The sequence below is a fragment of the Meles meles genome, chromosome 14 (genome assembly GCF_922984935.1).
Source record: "Meles meles chromosome 14, mMelMel3.1 paternal haplotype, whole genome shotgun sequence".
NCBI classification, from domain to species: domain Eukaryota; kingdom Metazoa; phylum Chordata; class Mammalia; order Carnivora; family Mustelidae; genus Meles; species Meles meles.
In genome coordinates, this window is record NC_060079.1 from 6,795,772 (window position 1) to 6,815,776 (window position 20,005).

A 20,005-nucleotide genomic window follows, 5' to 3' on the forward strand; every position below is an offset into this window, starting at 1 on the left:
CTTTTCCTTCTATTATTCGTTCCAATAGCTTTCCCAGAGCCTTACTGAAATCAAGACCCTGAGCAGAAGCTGGAAATTCTAGCACGCCCCATTTTATGAACAGGTTGTACTCTAAAAGTACAACAGACAATCTGGTTCCCTCACAGACTCGGTTCATCAAACTGTATTTATCTAACAATATGGCCACTACTGCATTTAACCATAATTTATAACATTTCCATAGGAAAATGTACCTAAGATTCAATTGTGGGTTCTAGATCCAGGGAGGAATCTGCTTCCCACCCCCCAACTCCCACAGTCCTTAATATAAGACACTCTCTCTCTCCTGTGCAACACCATGTACCCCTGTCTGTCAAAGGACGAATGTCCCATGCCCACACATCTGGTATCCCTGGGTCTCTTCTGTTGAAGAACTGGGGAAAGATACCTCAAAAAAGTTAGAGCTCTGGCTTCATTTAAATATCCAATCACTTAAGTGTTTAAAAATGGAAAGTGTATATAAAAAGGTAACCGTGGATGAGACTGAATCACTGTATCTCTGGGAAAGGTGTCAATTTCACACAAGCGTGGGACTGTCTTGGCTGGCCTTATCTGGGTTACTAGGCTAAACCACATTCCTGTGGGTGAGAAGGGGTTTCCCAATGGGGACAGGTGTTTGCTCTGTCAGTTCTGTGGGGCGGAAGGGGAGGAGAAAATGAGGATTTGCCAAGGCAGGTCTTACCCCAAAGAGAGGAAAACCTTCCTTTGATCTCTGAAACTGGGGGTCCATCAGGTCTACTGAGACATGCTCGGGGTAGGTCTGGATCTGTAGAACAGCGGATGTGATTTCCTGCACTATACTGCCCTGCCGTTGCCTCAACACTCAGTAGAGTCCCAGCCTCTGAACCACCCTTCCTCCACTCCCATTTTAAACCTCAGAGCTGAAACAGCTTTGGAACACTTCGGGAGAATCACTGCTAAATTAAAGATCTGAAGACAGCTTACCCCGATTTCCTATACCTCATCCCCTGTCTACCGTCTTTCTCCTGGTGAATAAGACTAGAGCAGTAACCACCAAAGTTCATGGTTAGGACTACCTATGTCTGCAACCAATGCCAAAACTGATGTCACCACAGAAACCGGACTTCCCTGCACTTACTCTTCAGAGCAAGAAAGTTTTCCAGATGGATGGCCCCAATCTTGAAGGCACTTTGAAGGTCACTGGAGCAAAAAGAATGTTTCTGCTTGCTTGAGGCAGGTTGAGCAGAACTGGAGCCATGCGTCATCAGGCTCACAATCTACAACACTTGGTGCAGGCTGCGGAGAAAACCCTCTCCAAGGCTCGTTGCAGCTTGTAAATACAGCGTTTGGGAAAACATACTTACGAACTGCTTACGTATATTTGCATTGTATTTTCCCTGCATTTTATTTTTCTGCTCAAGTTTTTTGTTTTTGCGTTTTGCGTGAAATATGTTTCTAGGCATAGAACCACAATTTGTAACACTGCGTGCTGGGGAAACAAGACCAAACTTTCCACTCCATTTCTATCCAGAAGCCAAACGGGTTTTCAATTGGGGATTGCCGTAGCAGCCCATCCTGCCATCATTAGGACAGAGGCCTGGGAAACACTTTTCCCCTGCTCTGTTCAAGCACGTATCCCATCTTCTCGTATTTGCTTTCGGCATTAAAGCAGTTGCCAAAATGCTTTACACTGTCTAATTTAAATTATCTCTTCTAATTGAACTGACATTTGGATATGCTTTCCCTGTCAGCCCTTCCCACCTCTTGGCAGATATCCTCCTTGCTCTGTGCTGGGTAGGAATGTGCGATGACCCCACCAATGAACAAAGCCCGTGGTGACCAGGTGACTGAGCAGAGGCCCCCTTACTTACACCGCAGCCCGTGGGACAGCACGGCCCAGCCCGGCAGGGGCTGATCTGTGGCCACTTTGTTCTAGAAGGAGGCTATTCTGGTGAGCCCGTCCTCACGGGACCTCTTCATACCTCTGGGGCATGAAGAAATAATGCTGAGGACTTCAGACATTGCGCTGGAACAGAAAGAAAACTTCCTGCTGCTGATGGTGGAAACCTATTCTCACACTCTCCTGTGGCTCAGAGAAGCAAACCGGCGGCAACTGCAAGGAAAGGCTGACAGAGGGACGGAGGCGCAGAACCCTGGCGAGGAAGACTCACGGTGGAGAAAACGGTGCACATCTCGAAGGCTTTCATTCCTGCTCCCAATTTCTCTGCACATATCTGTCCTCCAAAGAGGAACTCAGTGGCAACTCCTAGGGCTCCTAGTGGTTTCTTTTGAGTTTGCCTTTCTTTCCCCACATAAAGATTTGTGGCCAGAAGCTTCCATAGGATCACATGAATTTCTCTCTCATCACCTGATTTATCTGTTTAGGGTACCTGCTGTGGGAAAGGGCACAGTTCTCAGTGCTCACCGACAGCAACCCTATGCACACGGCCTCTAGTGGCGACGGTGCTTACCATCTATTCTCCCCACTGATCCACGGTGTCCTGAGGGGGCAAGGCCATGCTAAACAGCCTTATCTCTTAGAATCTTGACCCCTCAAGCACCACCTGCCCCCCACGCCAGGGGATTTTCCTTTCCTTCCATTTGCAGTTCTGTCTTCTCAGTCAGGTCTGTTCTGTCAGCCTGCCGGGCCTCATAGCCCATCAACTTGACCTATGCCTCTGACACTGTGCCCATGAGAAGACCTGGCCATCACCATGGCCACACCCCTCTTTCCTCAGCTTCCTTCACCTGACATGATGTTCTAGCTCTCACAACCTGACGTTTCTGGATGCCGAACGGAACATAACAGGAACAGGTATCCGACTCAGGAACACCCCGGCCTCCCATCCCACGGACACAGCTCCTCCAACACAGAGCTTAATCACGTTCTAAAATATGTCAGATGCGGGACACCTGGGTGACTCAGTCGGATAAGCTGCTGCCTTCGGCGCAGGTCATGATCCCAGGGTTCTGGGATCGAGTCCCACATCGGGCTCCTTGCTCAGTGGGGAGACTGCTTCTCTCTCTGCCACAATGCCTGCTTATGCTCTCTCTGACAAATGACAAATAAATAAAATCTTTTTTAAAAAAATTAAATTAAAAAAAAAAGTAAAATTTGTCAGATGCTTGGCAGGGCCTGAAACAAATGAATACTGTAGTCTGTCTTTTGTGGAAAGTTTAAAACAGTTTAGTTAGATGCTAAAACAACAAAACAAACAAAAAACTAAAGAATAATAAAGACTTAAGTATCTGGAAACTAAAATGAGGAACGTGAAGTAGAGGTTACCCTCTGAGTCCAGGCAATTAGGAAAGGAAACAGATTCTGAGAGGAGTCGCAAAGAACCCAGGGCTGACCAGCCGAGACCCAGGGAGCAGCCATCTCAGTAAGTCCATCTCAGAGGGTTACAGCTGAAGGCAGGTTGGGTGAGAAAGGGTATCAAGCTGAGGTCTGGAATTCCTGGGTTTGGACTCTTCGCCCTTCCCTACCTGTGGGAATCTGGGCCCGTCACCTCCCATCCCATCCTCAGATTTCCCGATGTGATCTTAACATTTTTTCAGTGTTTCATGAGGTTGTTATGAGAAGCAAATGCATTTTAAGCAGAATATTCCCGCTGAAATTTAACTATGCTCATAGCATGACACCTTTCTTTTAAAGCATACATTTTATAGTTACAGGTTAGTATAAAAATGGCTAATAGGAAATGAAATTCCAGCTCAAAATTTCTAGATCAGAAAATGAAATACTCTGTTGGGAACTCAAAGGACTTATGTCTATATATATAGGCCTATTATATCTAGACTTAGGCCAAAGTAAGGGATCCCACGCAGTCCATGGAGGTGCAGAAAAGGTACGCACATGTGCAAGTCACTGCTTTGTGACCCACAAATGGAAACACTTTCTGCTCCCTATAGCCACCCTGCCAATTCAAAGGTCACTGCCAGATGGACATGTAAGGACCAGCCAAGGAATACCTATATGTGGGTATTTACCAAAGGATGATCTGGAACCAAAATATATATATTAAATTCCATTATTTCATTTTAAAATCAGCTCTAACTTTTCTCCATACACATGCATAATATATGCTTTAGGACTCTCCCTTACCCTGACAGTGAGATATAAATAACAAGATGTCTTGAAATTTTGACAAGTAGTATTCTCAACGTCAGTTTAGGAACGAAGTGTGCAGAATTTAAAACACATTTTCCTGTAAGATTTGCCTATCGCCTGCCCAATCTCCCTTAACTCATAATGTAAACAATGTTTCTAATAGTAATATGACTGCTATATTAATAACTGAATTATTAGTATATTAAACTAATTTAATAATAGCAATTAATAAAAAGAGGAACCTAATTTCTTTGGGTTAGGGGCTCAGATGGTAGAAGTAGAAAAAAGGAGAGAAAGAAAACTTTTGTCCTCTATACGAGAAAGTCCCTTGTGATATTTGGAAATAGGAATGATTGTCTTTGGCATCCTCTGACCTCCCTCTCTTCACACCCATCCTCTGTGAGCTACCCATCCCCACCCCCCAACCTAGGGCATGTTCCATTACGTAAGAGCTTACTTCTGCCTCCTGGCCACCTTCCTCTGATTTCTCAGGCCAGGAATGTCCTTGATGCCGTGGAGACGAGGGCAAAGCCACGTAGCCCAGCACACGGAAGAAAACCCACTGTCATATCCTGGGCTGTAACCCGCTACCCCACCAAGGTCAGGCCCGCTACGGAGCCAGCAGCCCTACAGCAGCCTGCCGCTCACAACGCTTGTATCCATGGCATCTGGAGCTCCTGAGCTTGTCTTGTTTGAATGCTGCTTCCCTGGGGCAGAGCTTTTAGGGCTCAGGGACAAGGAGTAGGACAGCCCAGCAGTTACTTCTTAGGGAGAAGGTTTGTGAGTCAAAGCCTGCCTTTCATTGTTTCAAGATCCGCCAAGGTAGCTGTGCAAGTGTGTGCTTCAATGTGACCAATTTAACTATATTTGAATTTCATTTCAAAACAACCCTGCTTTGCATCTCCTCCGCAAAAAAACAACTTGCCAAAGCCTGCTGGTTCGCTTCTTTTCTAATTCTAATTTCAGCACTGTAATGATAGAGCAGTCAACTCTATAGAGCCCAGCAGTCTTACCTAGACCAAGAGCTCTGATGCGAGAATCTGGCGGTTTGGCAAGAGTCAGAGCCTCCACAGCCTCTGGGGTGGTCACTTACGCAGCACAGGGCCACATGCAGGCAAGAACACCTGCAAAGTCGACCAAGTCTGTCCTCACCAGAGTGACTGCAAATTAGAAAGAAACACTGATGGCCTCAATGTAAATGAAGTTCCTGTGGCTTGTTTCGGATCTTTGTCTTCTAACAAGAAAATACCTCCTATGAGGCTTCGTTGTTCGCTCATTAGTTCATTCGTTCGTTCGTTCATTCATTCATTCATTCAGTAAATGCTTCCTAGGTTCCTTCTGTCTGGCTCGTGTTGGGGGAGATACCAGGAGTAGAGCGGTGAACAGCACACATTATCTCGGCCACCACAGACCTTTCTCCAGCTGAGGAAAAAGACACACAGTTGACCCCTTAAATAGCACGTGGCTAAACGGCATGGGTCCACAGACACACAGATGTTTTTTAATAAATACAGTAAAATATGGTAAATGTATCTTCTTCTTCTTGTGATTTGCTGAATCACATGTTCTTTTCTCTAGCTTACTTTATTGTAAGAATACAGTATATAATACATCTAACATACCGCATGTGAGTCAACTGTTTATGTGCTCAGTAAGTAAGGCTTCTGGTCAAGAGTAGGCTATTAGAAGTTAAGCTGGTGGGGGATCCAAGGTTACATGCAGATTTCTGACTATGTTGGGGGTCGGTTGCCCCTAAAACCCATGTTGTTCAAAGGTCAACTGTACAGTAAGCAACTGTGATGAACTCTGCCTTATTTTGACACCTGAACTAGCCTCCTTCCCCAGGTAACATAGCACTAGGACCTGATAGATGATCGAAGGTGGAGGGGACTGAGCTGGCTGGAAGACGGTGAGCAGGGAGAGGCTACAGTTTATGCTGAGCAACGGGGACCCATCAGCAGCAGGGGACCCACAAGGATCCGGAGGCAGCAGGACTAGAGACCGAGAAGGCAATTACACGGCCACCAGAGCCACCAGGCTGAGAGAGCAGTGGCCTGGACTCACACGGGCACTGTGAGATGGGGATGGATGGAGACATTATGCCACGGCCTGCTGACCAGCTGGGTGTGTGGCATGAGGGAGAGGGAGTCAGTGAGACTCGGGGGATAGGCTGGCACAGACAGCAGCGCCGTTGACCGAACTGCCCAGACCTACAGGGGAGCAGGTCTGGAGGGAAGACGAGGACTTCTGGTCCACACGTGCTGCCCTTGCATCATGCAAGTGGACACATCCAGGCAGTAGCTGAAGATCACGCTGGGCTGGGTATGGGCAGGAGGGCTGGGCTCTGAGTTGCAGATCCAAGATGATCCTATCACTCTAGAGGAGGACTAACATGAAAGGGTGTAGGAGAAGCACCACTAAGTGACAGCGAGAGACGAGTGGCCTAGAAGAGGGACCTGAAAAGGAAACAGCATAGAGTCTAGAGATTCAAGGTCAGAATCTAGAGCTCCAGAAACATGAATGCCAATACTGTCAATGCAGGATGAAGGTCGCCACTTCATTTTACTGACCAGCTCTTTTGGTAAGAACTGTCTTTTTTTCTTTTAATATTTTATTTATTTGACAGAGAGAGATCACAACTAGGCAGAGAGGCAGGCAGAGAGAGAGGAGGAAGCAGGCTCCCTGTGGAGCAGAGAGCCCGATGTGGGGCTCGATCCCAGGACCCTGGGATCATGACCTGAGCCGAAAGCAGAGGCTTTAACCCACTGAGCCACCCAGGCGCCCCAAGAACTGTCTTTTTGCTTTCAATTTGCTCACCCCACAATCTATTATCAATAAAAACACTGATCTTTTGAAAATAAAAATTGAGTGAAGTTAAGGTCTCAGATCTCTCTCCACCTGAGACTATCTGGCTGTCTACCTGTCCAACTGAAAGCATCACTGCGGCTTAAGAGAAAAACCTTTAAAATACCTGCTGGTGATACGGCTGGGATCACTGTGCACTTCCAAGCTGAATTCCTAAAATCTGCTTGAACCTAAGCATAGTTCTTGTTCCCTTAAGCTGGAAATTAACAACGTTTCTCCCTGCATCGCTGTGACAGTGAATCCCCACATGGGAACTGGGATCTCACCAATACTGGGCGAGGCCCACGAAACCACATTCAACATAGGCCTCCTCCGCAGAACTATAATCTTGTCATGAAACAACACAAACATTATTAGAGTCCTATTTTCTAGGAATTTTGTGAACCTGCGGTTAAACAAAGCAAAGCACCTATATCCAATCTTCAACAATGGAGTTGAGATGACTCCTCGCTTAAGACTCCCATGTGACTTCAAATTGCACCAAGCACACTAACTTCTGAAGAAACAAGTTTTTCTCAGCTCTCTTCTTTCTACACTTGGAAACATCCTTTTCCAGACAGCAACAAGTTTTTCTTAGCTCTCTTCTTTCTACACTTGGAAACATCCTTTTCCAGACAGCTGATGAAAACTACTTAGGTAAATGGTGTTGGTAGGTATTTCTTTTGGCCTCTGGGTTCTGTAAGAGACTTAAGACACCAGGGCTCATGGGCTGAGAAAGTCTGGGGGCCTTCTGAACCAGAGAGGGAAGCCTATTTGCAGCTAAAGATCGATCTGGAAAGTGCTCCACCCCCACCGGGCCTTTCATGCCTGAGTCACCGGGAGCACACGTTCAGAAGCCGGTACAAACGCCATCCTGACGGGAAGGCAAAATGGCTCTCTGAAAACTCAGACTCTGACACTCCCCATCTGGAATTCTAGTAACACTGGGCAGTTATGAAATTATGCTCGACCTCCAGTCTTCCTCCAGCACATTTTCTCTTATTCCACAATAGAACAATCTGGAATTGGACCCAGCATGCATCTAACCAACAGGAATATGGAGCATGTGTCATTCATCCTAACTGGCAACTGAGCCCATTATAAGCAATCACTGGTATACAGTTGCTTCCTCCCCATTCTGAGAGGCCATCAGGTCCTTGATTCTAAACACAATCAACAACTCAGAGCCTCCCTTGACATTAACCGCCTTCCTCCAGCTTGCTGACAAAGGAATTCCAGTCTCAAAAATTATTGGCAGACAATAAGAATGAGGCTTGCCACCTCCCAGCTGAAAGCTTTTCCACAACTCCCCATCAGGCAATGATGCTCAAATTTTCCTCTAAATTACTCCTGATAATATCAATCAGTGAGAGAGAAAGTCTTTATGCCAGGTATTCTCAATGCTCGTAACCACCTTCTACTAAACCACCCATTTCACTGATGCAAATCTGAGGCTGGGCCCTGAGATCACAGAGGAGAAAGAGAAGGAGCCAGCATCTCTATCAGGTAATCAGCTCCTCACACCCGAGCCTTAACTCACAGCAGCTGCCTCTTGCTGGGGCCCAGGGAGAGCCAGTTCACACCTTGAGGAAGGCTGAGGGAAGGAGGTCATTGAATGCAGAAAATTTAAAGTTTCACGATTTATCTTTACAAGTCATACAAATTTTTCATTGCTTTCAGAAAGTTTATTTTTATAAAAAACAATGTGTTCCACCTTATAGCCATTAAGGATGGTTTTTATCCAAAATACAGAAAAAGAGCAATTGCTCATGAGGATATGGAGAAATTAGAACTACTGTTTCCTGTTATGGGAGTGGAAAACGGTACAGCTGCTATGGAAAACAGTCTGGAGGCTCCTCAGAAAGTTCCAGAAAATTCCACTCCTAGGGATATACCCAGAAGAACTGAAAGCAGGATCTTGAAGAGGTATCTGTACACCCACGTCCTTAGTATCATTATCCTCAGCAGCCAAAAGGTGGAAGCAGGCCCAAGACTGACCATCTACAGATGAATGGGTACACAAAATGTAGTATCATCGTACAACAGAATTATCATTATCAAACAGCCTTTAAAAGGACAGAGATTCTGCGCTACGCTACAACATGGATGAACCCTGAGGGCACTATGAGAAGTGAAAAGGGCCAGGCAGGAAAGGTCAAATACTTCACGATTCCAGTCACACTGAGGTACTAAGGGTAGCCAGTTCATAGAGACGGAAGATAGAATGGTGGTTGCCAGGCAGCTTGCCGGGTAGAGGAGGAATGGGGAGTTGGTGTTTACAGGGTAGAGTCTGAATTTGGGAAGACGGAAAGATTCTGGAGATGGATGGCGGTGACGACTGCACAACAATGTGAATATTGTGCACTTAGTGTCACTGAACTGCGCAGGGAAAAATGGTTAAAATGCTAAGTTTAATAACATGCATTTTGCTACATTTTAAAAAATGCCCTGGCTTTAAAAAAACAAAAACAAAAATGAAAAACCAGTTTCCAATTTACCCATTAAATGAATTAAAAATTTCCAAAATACATTTGATTCAGGAAAATTCACGATGAGGCCATAGTTTCAAATATCCCTGCACACAAAGCTTCCTCAGACTTTTCAGCCGTACGGTGGGGATAACAGGACCAGAGACCTTGGAGGATAGTGGCAAGGATTAAATATTATTATTCGTGCAACACTGATACCCAACTGGAGCTCTGGTCAGCCCCTGGCTATTGTTATCCCATACAAGGCACTCTGTGACCTGCGTCCCACCATTGTCACCTATGAGATTCAGCTCAGAAGGGAAATTTCCCCGATGGCTTCCTGAAAGTGCCAGGTCCGGGGTAAACCACAGTGTTGCAGCAGACCGCCTCTAACACACACCATTAGTCTGTGTGTGACTGATGCACACCCCGCAGACACAAGCCCCCCGAAGACGGGGCCTGTCTTGAGTCACCCGCAGCATGTACAGAGCACAGTATCTGGCACCTAATAGCAGCTCAACAAATACCTGATGAAACATGCAGAGTCTCTTTATAAACATTAGGTCTAGATGCCCACAAGGTGAATGTATCCGTCTGTAAGAAAGACTACCAAATTCTTCCATGGATTACCTGGACATTGTAATAATAAAAGGGGGGGCAGGCTTCCCAGCTTCTTTTCCTACGGATCTACCAAGGGGAACAGAAAGACATCTGAGAACTGGAGGACCCATTAAATTGAAGGCATAGAAATTTATCCTATCCCAATTCTGGCCTTCAGGAATCATCCATGAAATGAAGGGACAGCCCTACATGACTGGAGCCCTGCCCTCCCAATACGCACGTGTGACTGTCCATCTACACGTAACATCCACAGACCCGCGTACTGCATCGAATCCTCAGCAGTGATGTTTCAGGAAACATGTGATGGGCCACAGGACTTCCGTCCCTTTTCTTGAGTTGACACCTGACTCGCTAGACAGGTACCAAAACAGATTTTATGAAATGAAGGCTTCTTTGTGTGGAATTTAGAGTAGAGACATGGAAAAAGCTGAAGGGCTGTGTTATCAGTATTTTTTCCTTTCCTGTTAAGTGATGATTCCCCAGGCACTGATTTTCAGCCTCCATGGAATGGTCCTTTGCACTTGTTGGGGGGGGGGGGGGGCGTGGCACTTGGGAAAGCAGCAACTCCAAATGTCTGTTCCCCAGAAACCCTGACATAGTAAAAATCACCACATAATTCTTGGAGCTATTTATTGCTTCCTGAGTTAGGGTTCACTATTTCCTTATCAACTACCACCACATTGGACAAACATGTGGTGTGCTTCAGCATTACGCCATGTTTTAGTTCACAAAATAAGTGGTTGGTTGTAACATTACTCTGGTCTCTCGTGAGTGCCTTGCAACCTTTGCTGAAATTTTCTTATCCTAGAAAATAGGAAATGTAAAAAAAAAGAGGAACAAAAGGAAAAAAAAACCTGTCTAATGAAAGAGTTGTTACTGTCTTCTACCGACATCTTCTGAATAGGATTATTGGACCTATTAGCTACTATTTTCCGGGATTCTTCTTCCTACTCCCTTCAGGTATTAAATCTCAATTTTCATTTTCTTCTCCAATCTGCACACACATAAGAAGTCACAGGAACGTTTCAACACTGTACCTCAAAGAAAGGTAAAGTTAAGAAATAGGAACTTAGGTCTTTGACCAGGGCCAGTACCAGGTTCCAGGGACCGTGCTGGCAGGATGCCCTGCTCTGGTGCAGATGAGAAAGCGCTCAAGCAGACATTTGTCCCCAGGCTAGTCTCAAGAATGTGTTGTTCTCTGTGGGACCAAATGCCCTTTATGGTCATGGGCAAAATATTTACAGCCGCCCATTTAGAGTAGCTGTACAGCTTTATAATCAAAAGAGGGTTTGGGGGCCCAGTCACAGGAAGATCAGACGCTTCTGCACAATGAGATGATTAATGCCCATCTGATTTAATCCTAGAGGACTCAAAAAACAAGCTCACCACTCCACAACAAAATGATATCCTTACCCGTTATCTTTTAAAAGCAAGAACAAACTCAGATGCATGGAAGACATGAGTCACATATTGCAAAGTCACTTACACTTATTTTAATTGTATAGAAATTAATATTGCTGCACGTGGATAAACCTCAAAAGCTAAGTAAAACCTTACAGAGCTAAGAAGAAGACAGACACAAAGCCCATGTACTGTTTGGTTCTAGTGGCATACTGAGATGCCCAGAGAGCAAATCTATAGAGACAGAAAGCACATCAGTGGTTGCCAAGGGGCCAGGGAAGGAAACGAGTGTCGCCTACAAATGGCCATGAGGTTTATTTTGGAGATGGTGGCAACATTTCAAAACTAGATTGTTGCGATAGCTGTTCACAGCTCTGTAAATTTACTAAAAATTACTGAATAGTACAATTAAAATGAGTTAACTCAAAATACCAATAAAGCTATTAAACGTACAAAATAAAAAATATTGCCTTGTGCTCAATCTAATAAACATTTAAGGAGGATTGAGACAACAGGTCACAACACTCAGAGTAAAGCGCATACTCACTGTAAGCATCCACGTCATGGATCTCAGGCAAGAGCCACAACGTATTTCTCAAATCTCTACCTCAGAAAAGTCGGTAACATGTCTCTTTTTCCATCCTCCTCACTCATAACCTCAGAAAAAGACTTCCTTCTTGATGGTTTTTCTGTTACTCTGTTTAAGGGACTTTCAAACAAACATCTTGATTTCTTAATATTCGCCCGTTGGACTTGAGCTTTTCTCCAGGGCACAGCCCTCAGTTACACACGAGACGAAACCTGGTTCCATTAGAGCCACAGAGAGAAGGCTTGCACAACAGAACAATCGGGAGCTCTCTAAAAGATTATCTTCTGGGATATACCCCGGCTGTGAGCCAAAAGGTAGAGAGGTTTCTCGTCGAGAAGCCGCACTTTGAGGGCTGGCAAGTTCGCCATGCATAACCCCCTGGGTCAGATTCAGAAGAGTCTGAGTTACCTCAGTGTGAGGAACTGGCTGGTGTGAGCTACCAACAGAGCTCCAGGACCATGGCAGGTGCTGTTCCTACTGTTTCAAGTAGATGCTGCTGTCCCACCAGCTCAGCAGATACATTTGTGCATGTTTGCCTGCTGTCTGTCCTTCCTTAACAGCTCCACAGGCAAACTGGTTACACCCTGTCACACTAGTCCCATAAACTGAGCAGCAGGTGCCCTGACTCCTGCCACCAGCCCCCTCTGGAAAACTCCTCCTTTCTCTCAGCCTGACGGCAGCCCACCCACAACTCTACTTTTTGCTGCTCTTAGATTTGCTTGCAGTTTTTAATCAATTAATTAAAATAATACATAGGCCTGTAGCTCTATCCAGTCTTTCTCATGCGAAGCCTCTCTCTTACCTCACGGCCACCCTTCTCTTTCCTCCTCCGGTGTGTCTTCCCCTCAGAGCACTGCTTACATCTGACTTAAAAATGTCACCCAAATTAATTTTCCTGTTGCTGGTAGTCAGATTTCTTCACAGATGGGATTTTTGACTGTTAGAAATGATAAAGCTTTTGTTCAGTGTCTCATTTTACACACGAGGACCTGAGAGACCAAAACTAAATATAGCTAAGGTGTTTATGGGTGCTTTATTCATGATTGCCCAAACTTGAAAACAACTACGACGTCCTTCAAGAGGTGAAAGGATAAATAACAGTACCACAGACAGACAATGGGATATCACTACAGTCAGTGGTTTTTATCGCTATAAAAAGGAGTGAGCTGTTAAGCCATGAAAAACAGAGGGAAGCCTTAAAAGCTGCCAATCTGAAAAGGCTACGTTCTGTATAATTACAACTATAGGACATTCTGCAAAAAGCAAAACTATGGAGACAGTAAAAAGATCAGTGGGTGCCAGGGGTTAAGGGGGAAGGATGTATGACTAGAAGGAGCACAGAGAATGTTTTGGGCAGTGAAGCTACTCTATGATACTACAGTGGTGAACACACATCATTATATATTAGTCAAAACCCACAGGCTGCACAACACCAAGGTGAACCCTAACATAAACTATGGACTTCAGTTAATAATAGCAGATTTTAATAACACTGGCTCATATAAAATGTTAGTAACAGGAAACTACATGCAAGGAATAGGGGTATCTGGAAATGCTGTACTTCCCAATCAATATTTCTGTAAACTTAAAACATAAAGATCTAAAAAATAAGGTATATTAATTCAAAACATCAATAAAGAGCTGCTGATGGAGTGAGAGTCAGGCCAGTGACACAAACCTTCTAAGACTTGAGAGCTTTGCAAACACCATAGAGGGTCTTGCTCACCTAGTGAAGTGCCCAGAAACCACCCCTTATGTTAATAATTATGCCAACCTGACTAAGGTAAAGGAGAACCACAACTATTACAACAACATGATTCAAAAATACCTCCGATCAAAATCCAGACTCTGTATGTGCATAACCTTGACCAGCTGACTTTAAAATCCACATGGAAGAACAAGGGCTTGGGATGGCCTACAGCACTCCTGGGGGGCTGGGGGCAGGGGACAAGGAGGTGAGCCATGCCTTGCCAATGTCAGGAACCTCGATTTTAAAGCAAGATTCAAGTTTGAGTATTACATGAAGTTCAGCATTTCAATTGAAGGCTTTTTCTTCCAACTTGAAATGAGATTCTTATGAGCCAAAAATGATCAGGAAAGTCATGGGAACTGCTGAGTCTTCATGGAGGACATGGTAAGAACTAATCACAGAGCTAATTTAAGGGGACAACATGGAACAAAGAAGTTGCTTCATGGCCACATCTCATATGTTATGCTTATTCAACTAGACAGCTATATGAAAATATATTGTTTAGGAATATATTTATATGTGGAAAACCAATTAAGAAAAAGTCAACAAGTGACAATCTCAAAATTAAGAATAATGGTTACTGATTGGTAGGGGCATGGCAGGGTTTGGGACAAGGAGGAAATATAGGTGTTGGTGGCATTTTATATTTCAGGTTGGGTAATGCATATATGTTATTTGTTCATTTTTAAATTCATACGTATGTTACAAATATTCTTTGTACAAGTTAAATACTTAATAAAAAAAATTTTAAAAGATAAACAAGAGCTAGAAGATTGGGTCAGAAAATACTAATACAAATAACACATAATAAAGCTAAGTAGGTGTGACAATCATTTGTCATCAGCTAGGCCAGCAGCCATATAACCCTGAACAAGTTACATAACTATTTTGAGCTTCAGTTCCTGCATCTGAAAAAGGAGTAAGAGTATTCTTCACATAGGATAATGTCCGTTGAACTCAGTGGGAATCTGGCAAAGAGGATAAAAACAGGTCTCATTTGTTGATCTGCCAAGAGCCATAAGAAGTACCTTACAGGCACCATCATCAGGGTCAAAAAGCAATAGACATAGGATTTGAACCTGTAGGGACTCTGATTCCAAAGCGAGGTTCTTAATCACCACTAACTCTGATGAAAGTTATATACCATTACTAGTGGTGCTATTTATTATGAGTATTCACATCCAAGGTTTCATATTAGGTTAAAAATTACTTGCACATGGCTAAGAAGGGACTACCTGACACAAAAGCAATTTACTTCAAAAAGAACCCAAAGATGTAATGAACTAGATAGCTGATGTGATTGGACAATGTCACAAGCTATCAAAAATCCCAATACACTCTTGGTCTACACAAATGACAGATCTTTTGATCTGAGTAGTCTTTTCATCCTTCCCCTAAACCCATACACTTGCTTGTTAACTTGGAGTAATAAATGCAGTTAAGCACCACATCTTAAAAGAAACAAACTTCAAATTGGTTTGGACAGCCATCTGCCACCATATCCTTCCATGAATACTAGAAGGATTCTGCGAGTCTGAGCTTTAAAAAGATAACTATTAGGGAAGATATCACAGTGATTTTCCTGTGGAAGAGGAAACAGATTTATTTGGATGTGCACTCTTGGGTAGACTCAGTGCACCTACGAGGTTGCTTTCATTCCTGGACAGAGAATTTATGATCAAGGAAACAGAACATGCCATCTAGGGAGGTTCATGCTTTCCACCAAAGATGGGCTCAGTAGCTGGAGCCACAGACCACAAACGGTGTGTGGGCTGGACTCATGATCTCCGAGCTTTCCACCTTTACAGTTTTCTGATCCTGCAGTATATAACACATGTACTAAAAATCCAATCCTTACATAAACAGCAGACAAATCTAATATAGGAAGGGACACCACCAATCTTGGATGCCCTCTGGTTCTCACCTGGGAACCCGCTGTTGCTGGGACTCTTCTAACTTTGCTGAGCTAGTTTCCAGGTGCTAAAGATTGTATGTGAGAAAGGCTCACACAATATCTGAGCTTTGTAAAACAAGGACAAAGAGAAGAAACTATAAAACAAAACCCACCTATTTACCTGCATAAGCGTTGTTTAGGAAACTGATGTAGAGAATGCCACAAGAATGAGAAAGAGTGGTACTCCTACAGTAATCCCAAACCAAACTTAGTAACTCAGTGAGAGAATCCTGTGGGTTTTATTACTGGAGTCTAAAGGATTTAGTAGCAAAGCGCTTCAGAGACCTCTACTTTTTTTCTTGTTTCTGAAACATACAGCAAAGCAATCTGTATCTGAAATAGGCCTCCTGCTTTATTACAAAGTGACTTTCCATGAGTCTATATGGGAGTTGTGGGGCGGGAGAGGCTATGAGGACCTGACATTTTAGTACCATCAGTTTAGAAACAAAATGAGAAAACAAGAGAGAAAAAATGGGAAGGCTAGTTGTTGGAAGAGCAATGGTTCCACTTTAGAAAAACCAAACATCAAGGAGCTCCTGGGTGGCTCAGTCACCTGAGCATCCGCATCCAACTCCTGGTTTCGGCTCAGGTCATAATTTCAGGGTCGTGAGGTTGAGTCTGGTGTCAGGCTCCACGCTCAGTGGGGAATCTGTTTGAGATTCTCTCTCTCTCTCTTTCTCTGCCCCTTCCCCAGCTCATGCTCACTCATGCTCTCTCAAATAAAATCTTCCAAAAGAAAAAGAAACCAAACGTGTTATTGCAGGATGTGAGCCCAGGACAAAACTCTGCCTCCGGAAGACCTATGAACATTGAGAGACACAGGGAACTCGATCGATGGATAGTCCCACACAACCTAATAATTTAGGTGATATTAATGGCCCTCTGTCATTCTGACACACATTTTTTAAAATTACGCAGAAATGAAAATAAGGTAAAGGATGGCCACCTGTTAGTACCCCCCAGAGCAGGTGTAGCAGGCCCACCCAAGATTCTCCCGTTCTTTAAAACAGACCTTATTCTGACTTGCTGTGTACCACTGATTAGGTAAGTTACAGGTTAATTTGTAGATTATTTTTGTCCAGCAGTGATGCAAATAGTTTCTGCCTTGCAGAGAACATACTGAAAATGTTACTGCCCTGTAGGACTTGAGCTAGCTTTGTCTCTAACTTAGCAAACATTTCAGCCAGGCTTTCCTGACGGCATATATAAATCTCTGCTCCTCTTGAAAACTGTTTGATGTATTTCGTCTATATTTAATCATCACTTTGCCATTGACTATTTCCATCTTTATCAATTCTACTTTGGCTACGTCACAATTTTTGTCACTATTATCGTACATTTAACTACTTTATCAATGAATGTTAGTTAACGTAGCTGTTATGGGGGGTTCCAGAGAGTAGAATGAAAGACTTGCCTTCCTTGAAACAGGAGTCTTTTCTAAAGACCAAAAAATTAACAAAAATTAAAACAAAAAAGTTTTATCACAGAGTTAAGATTTCCAAATAACTTAGTCCTACTTTCCCAAGATATCTGATCACTACTCACCCACAACTGGCAGCTGATGCCCATTTCACACTCAACTCCTTCTTCCGCTCAATCCAACCCTCTAGTCTAGTTTAGAAAGCATGCCTATTATTGTCTATTGAAATAAATACTACTACTCCCTACTAACCTTCTTCCACTCAATCCAACCCTCTAGTCTAGTTTAGAAAGCATGCCTATTATTGTCTATTGAAATAAATACTACTGCTCCCTACTAACCTTCTTCCACTCAATCCAATCCTCTAGTTTAGAAAGCATGCCTATTATTGTCTATTGAAATAAATACTACTACTCCCTACTAACCTTCTTCCACTCAATCCAACCCTCTAGTCTAGTTTAGAAAGCATGCCTATTATTGTCTATTGAAATAAACTACTCCCTACTAACCTGCCAATTTCTTCAGAAAATAAGTGGGATTTAATGAACATTAAGTATCATACGTTGTAATAGATCATTCATGTGTATGAACAGGCAAAGAAGAAACCAGAATTATTTCTAAAATGAACTGCAATCTTTACTTGACTTTCTATGAACATCATAAACCACAGTGATGATTCTTAAAAGTCTCATCTTCTCTATTTTTCTATCATCTGAGTGCTTTCTATCTTTTCTACTTCTCTTCTTTTCCTATAGGTTATTAGTATTAATATTATATTACAATACATTACATAGACCTACTTAGCTTCCATGGTTCTTAGTCATGTTCTCTTTGTTCTAATCATTCTCCAGATTCTATATCAAATGCCCAGACATGTAAAAAGATCTGAACAGCCTCATTACTCTTGTCTCTGCTGTACCTGTAATTCCAGTTACTTCATTTCACATAGGAGGACGGTGAGTCCTAGAGACTTACAGAGAAGTCCAAAGCCACACAGTAGGAGGCCTGAGGTGATGAACCCTGATGCAGTAACAGAATCTGACCTCTTCTCTACCACACTCCACTGTCCCTCAAAACTGATCTAGTTCTAGAAATTTCCATCAAGAACTTAACTATGCATGACACCTTGGGGGAAACAAAGTGATGCTTATAAAGGGGTAAGTCACTTGACCAAAGTCGTAAGGCAATTTTAAGCACTGGGATGTGAACTCAGGTCCTTCCAGCTGTACACCAGCATCTTCAACAATTTATTCACACATATTTAAGCACCCTGCCCAAAAATCTGTTTCCACAGTATCCTTGCCTCTTTTTCATTTGATGTTGACTTGCACTTGACTTGCACTTGCACTATAACATCTTGGTGCTATTTCCTCAAGTGCCTTGCAGGATCTTAAAGCAAATGGGTAACATCTTTTATACTTTTGTATACTTTTTATGGCCTTGGTGCAGAGACCAATCAACATTCATGAAATGAATGGATGACATGAAAAGGACAATTAAAAAATCTTTTCGACATGAATTAGAACTTCTTTTAGCATGCTGGAGAAAGATGCAGCTGTTTTCATTTGATGTTATGTAATTTAAGACTTTATTTTATATTAGAATAAATATGATCATTTATGTAAATATTAGGAAACAACATAAATTCACATAAAGGTTAAAGACTGTAGCTTCAAAGTAATGTTCACTTGCAACGGGCTTCTTTGTGCAAAGCCTTCGACCCTTTGGGAGTCTGCCTTCATTCTCACGGTCATTACAAGGGCTTCCTTGACAACACCAGAGGAGTACTGCCTGTGACACTCCTCGCCACCTCTGCAGGATATAGGAAACCCTTAGTATTTATCCCGGGAACCCGGAGAGGTTTTGAAAACTCCGCATTAAACGCCATCACTTCTGCTGAATTTCTTGGCACCAAACAAAGTCACACACAAAGGCACTAAAATTAAGTTTCAGTTTTCCCTATAGGGCAGTCATCCAGATAATAAGGAACATACTTAGTTTTCAACTATTTTCATAAAGGAAAACCCCAAATTTACAAATTAGCATAGTAGCCAAGAATACATGCCCAGTCCTATGGGGAGCACTTGTCACTAATCCAAAACCTCACAAGTTGATACACTCAGCCTTTCCCCCCCTTAAACCTTTCTAGCCAACTGGTTAACAGGGGTTAATATGTACCTACATTAACCAGAGAAACTTCTCCCTTGTTCTCTTCTCCCGCCTAACCCCAGGAAAGTGAAACTGAGTATTATTATAGTGAAACTGACAAATCAGGTCCTAGAGACACAGAGAAACCAAAATCTTAGACAACTCACCTTCTAGATAAGCAGCACCTGAATGATAAGGAGTTTGCTTTAATACTGTACTGTTCCAGACAACAAGTGTTGATGAAGATGTAAAGAAATCAGAACCGCTCTTCCGTGGCTGGTGAGGATGTAAATGGTGCAGCTACCTTAAAGATTTTTATTTATTTACTTTTGAGAGAGAGGGAGAGACAGCACAAGTGGGAGGGAGGGGCAGAGAGAGAGGGAGAAGCAGACTCCCTGCTGAGCAAGTAGCCCGATGCAGGACTTGATCCCAGGACCCCGGGATTATTAGGACCTGAGCCAAAGGCAGACGCTTAATCCACTGAGTCACCCAGGTGCCCTGGTGCAGCTACTTTAGAAAACAGGCAGCTCCGCAAAATATTAAATATAGAGTTACCATATGACCCAGTGAGCGATTCCACACCGAGGTGTATTCCCAGGAGACTTGAAAACGTATGTCCACACAAAAACTTGTACCTGAACATTTACAGAAACATGAACATTTAACCATTAGACCTAATGGTTAAAATGTGGAAATAAA

At 43.3% G+C, this 20,005-nt stretch overlaps 1 protein-coding gene across 5 annotated transcripts in view; it reads right to left on the reverse strand.

Annotated features, from left to right (window-relative positions):
- Nucleotides 1-20,005, reverse strand: part of SPATA13 (spermatogenesis associated 13) — a 146,146-nt gene that overhangs the window by 89,950 nt on the left and 36,191 nt on the right. For 2 of the 5 annotated variants that reach the window (XR_006814869.1, XM_045977874.1), the window contains exon 1: nucleotides 19,862-19,911. The exons of 1 other annotated variant lie outside the window; for it this stretch is intronic. Coding sequence is in view for 2 of the 4 variants with exons in the window: in XM_045977874.1 (XP_045833830.1) it covers nucleotides 19,862-19,864 (3 nt within the window). In the remaining 2 variants the exon portion in view is untranslated. Of the gene's footprint in view, nucleotides 1-19,861; nucleotides 19,912-20,005 lie in introns of those variants that run through there. 2 more of the 5 variants (XR_006814868.1, XM_045977873.1) reach the window with 1 other exon arrangement.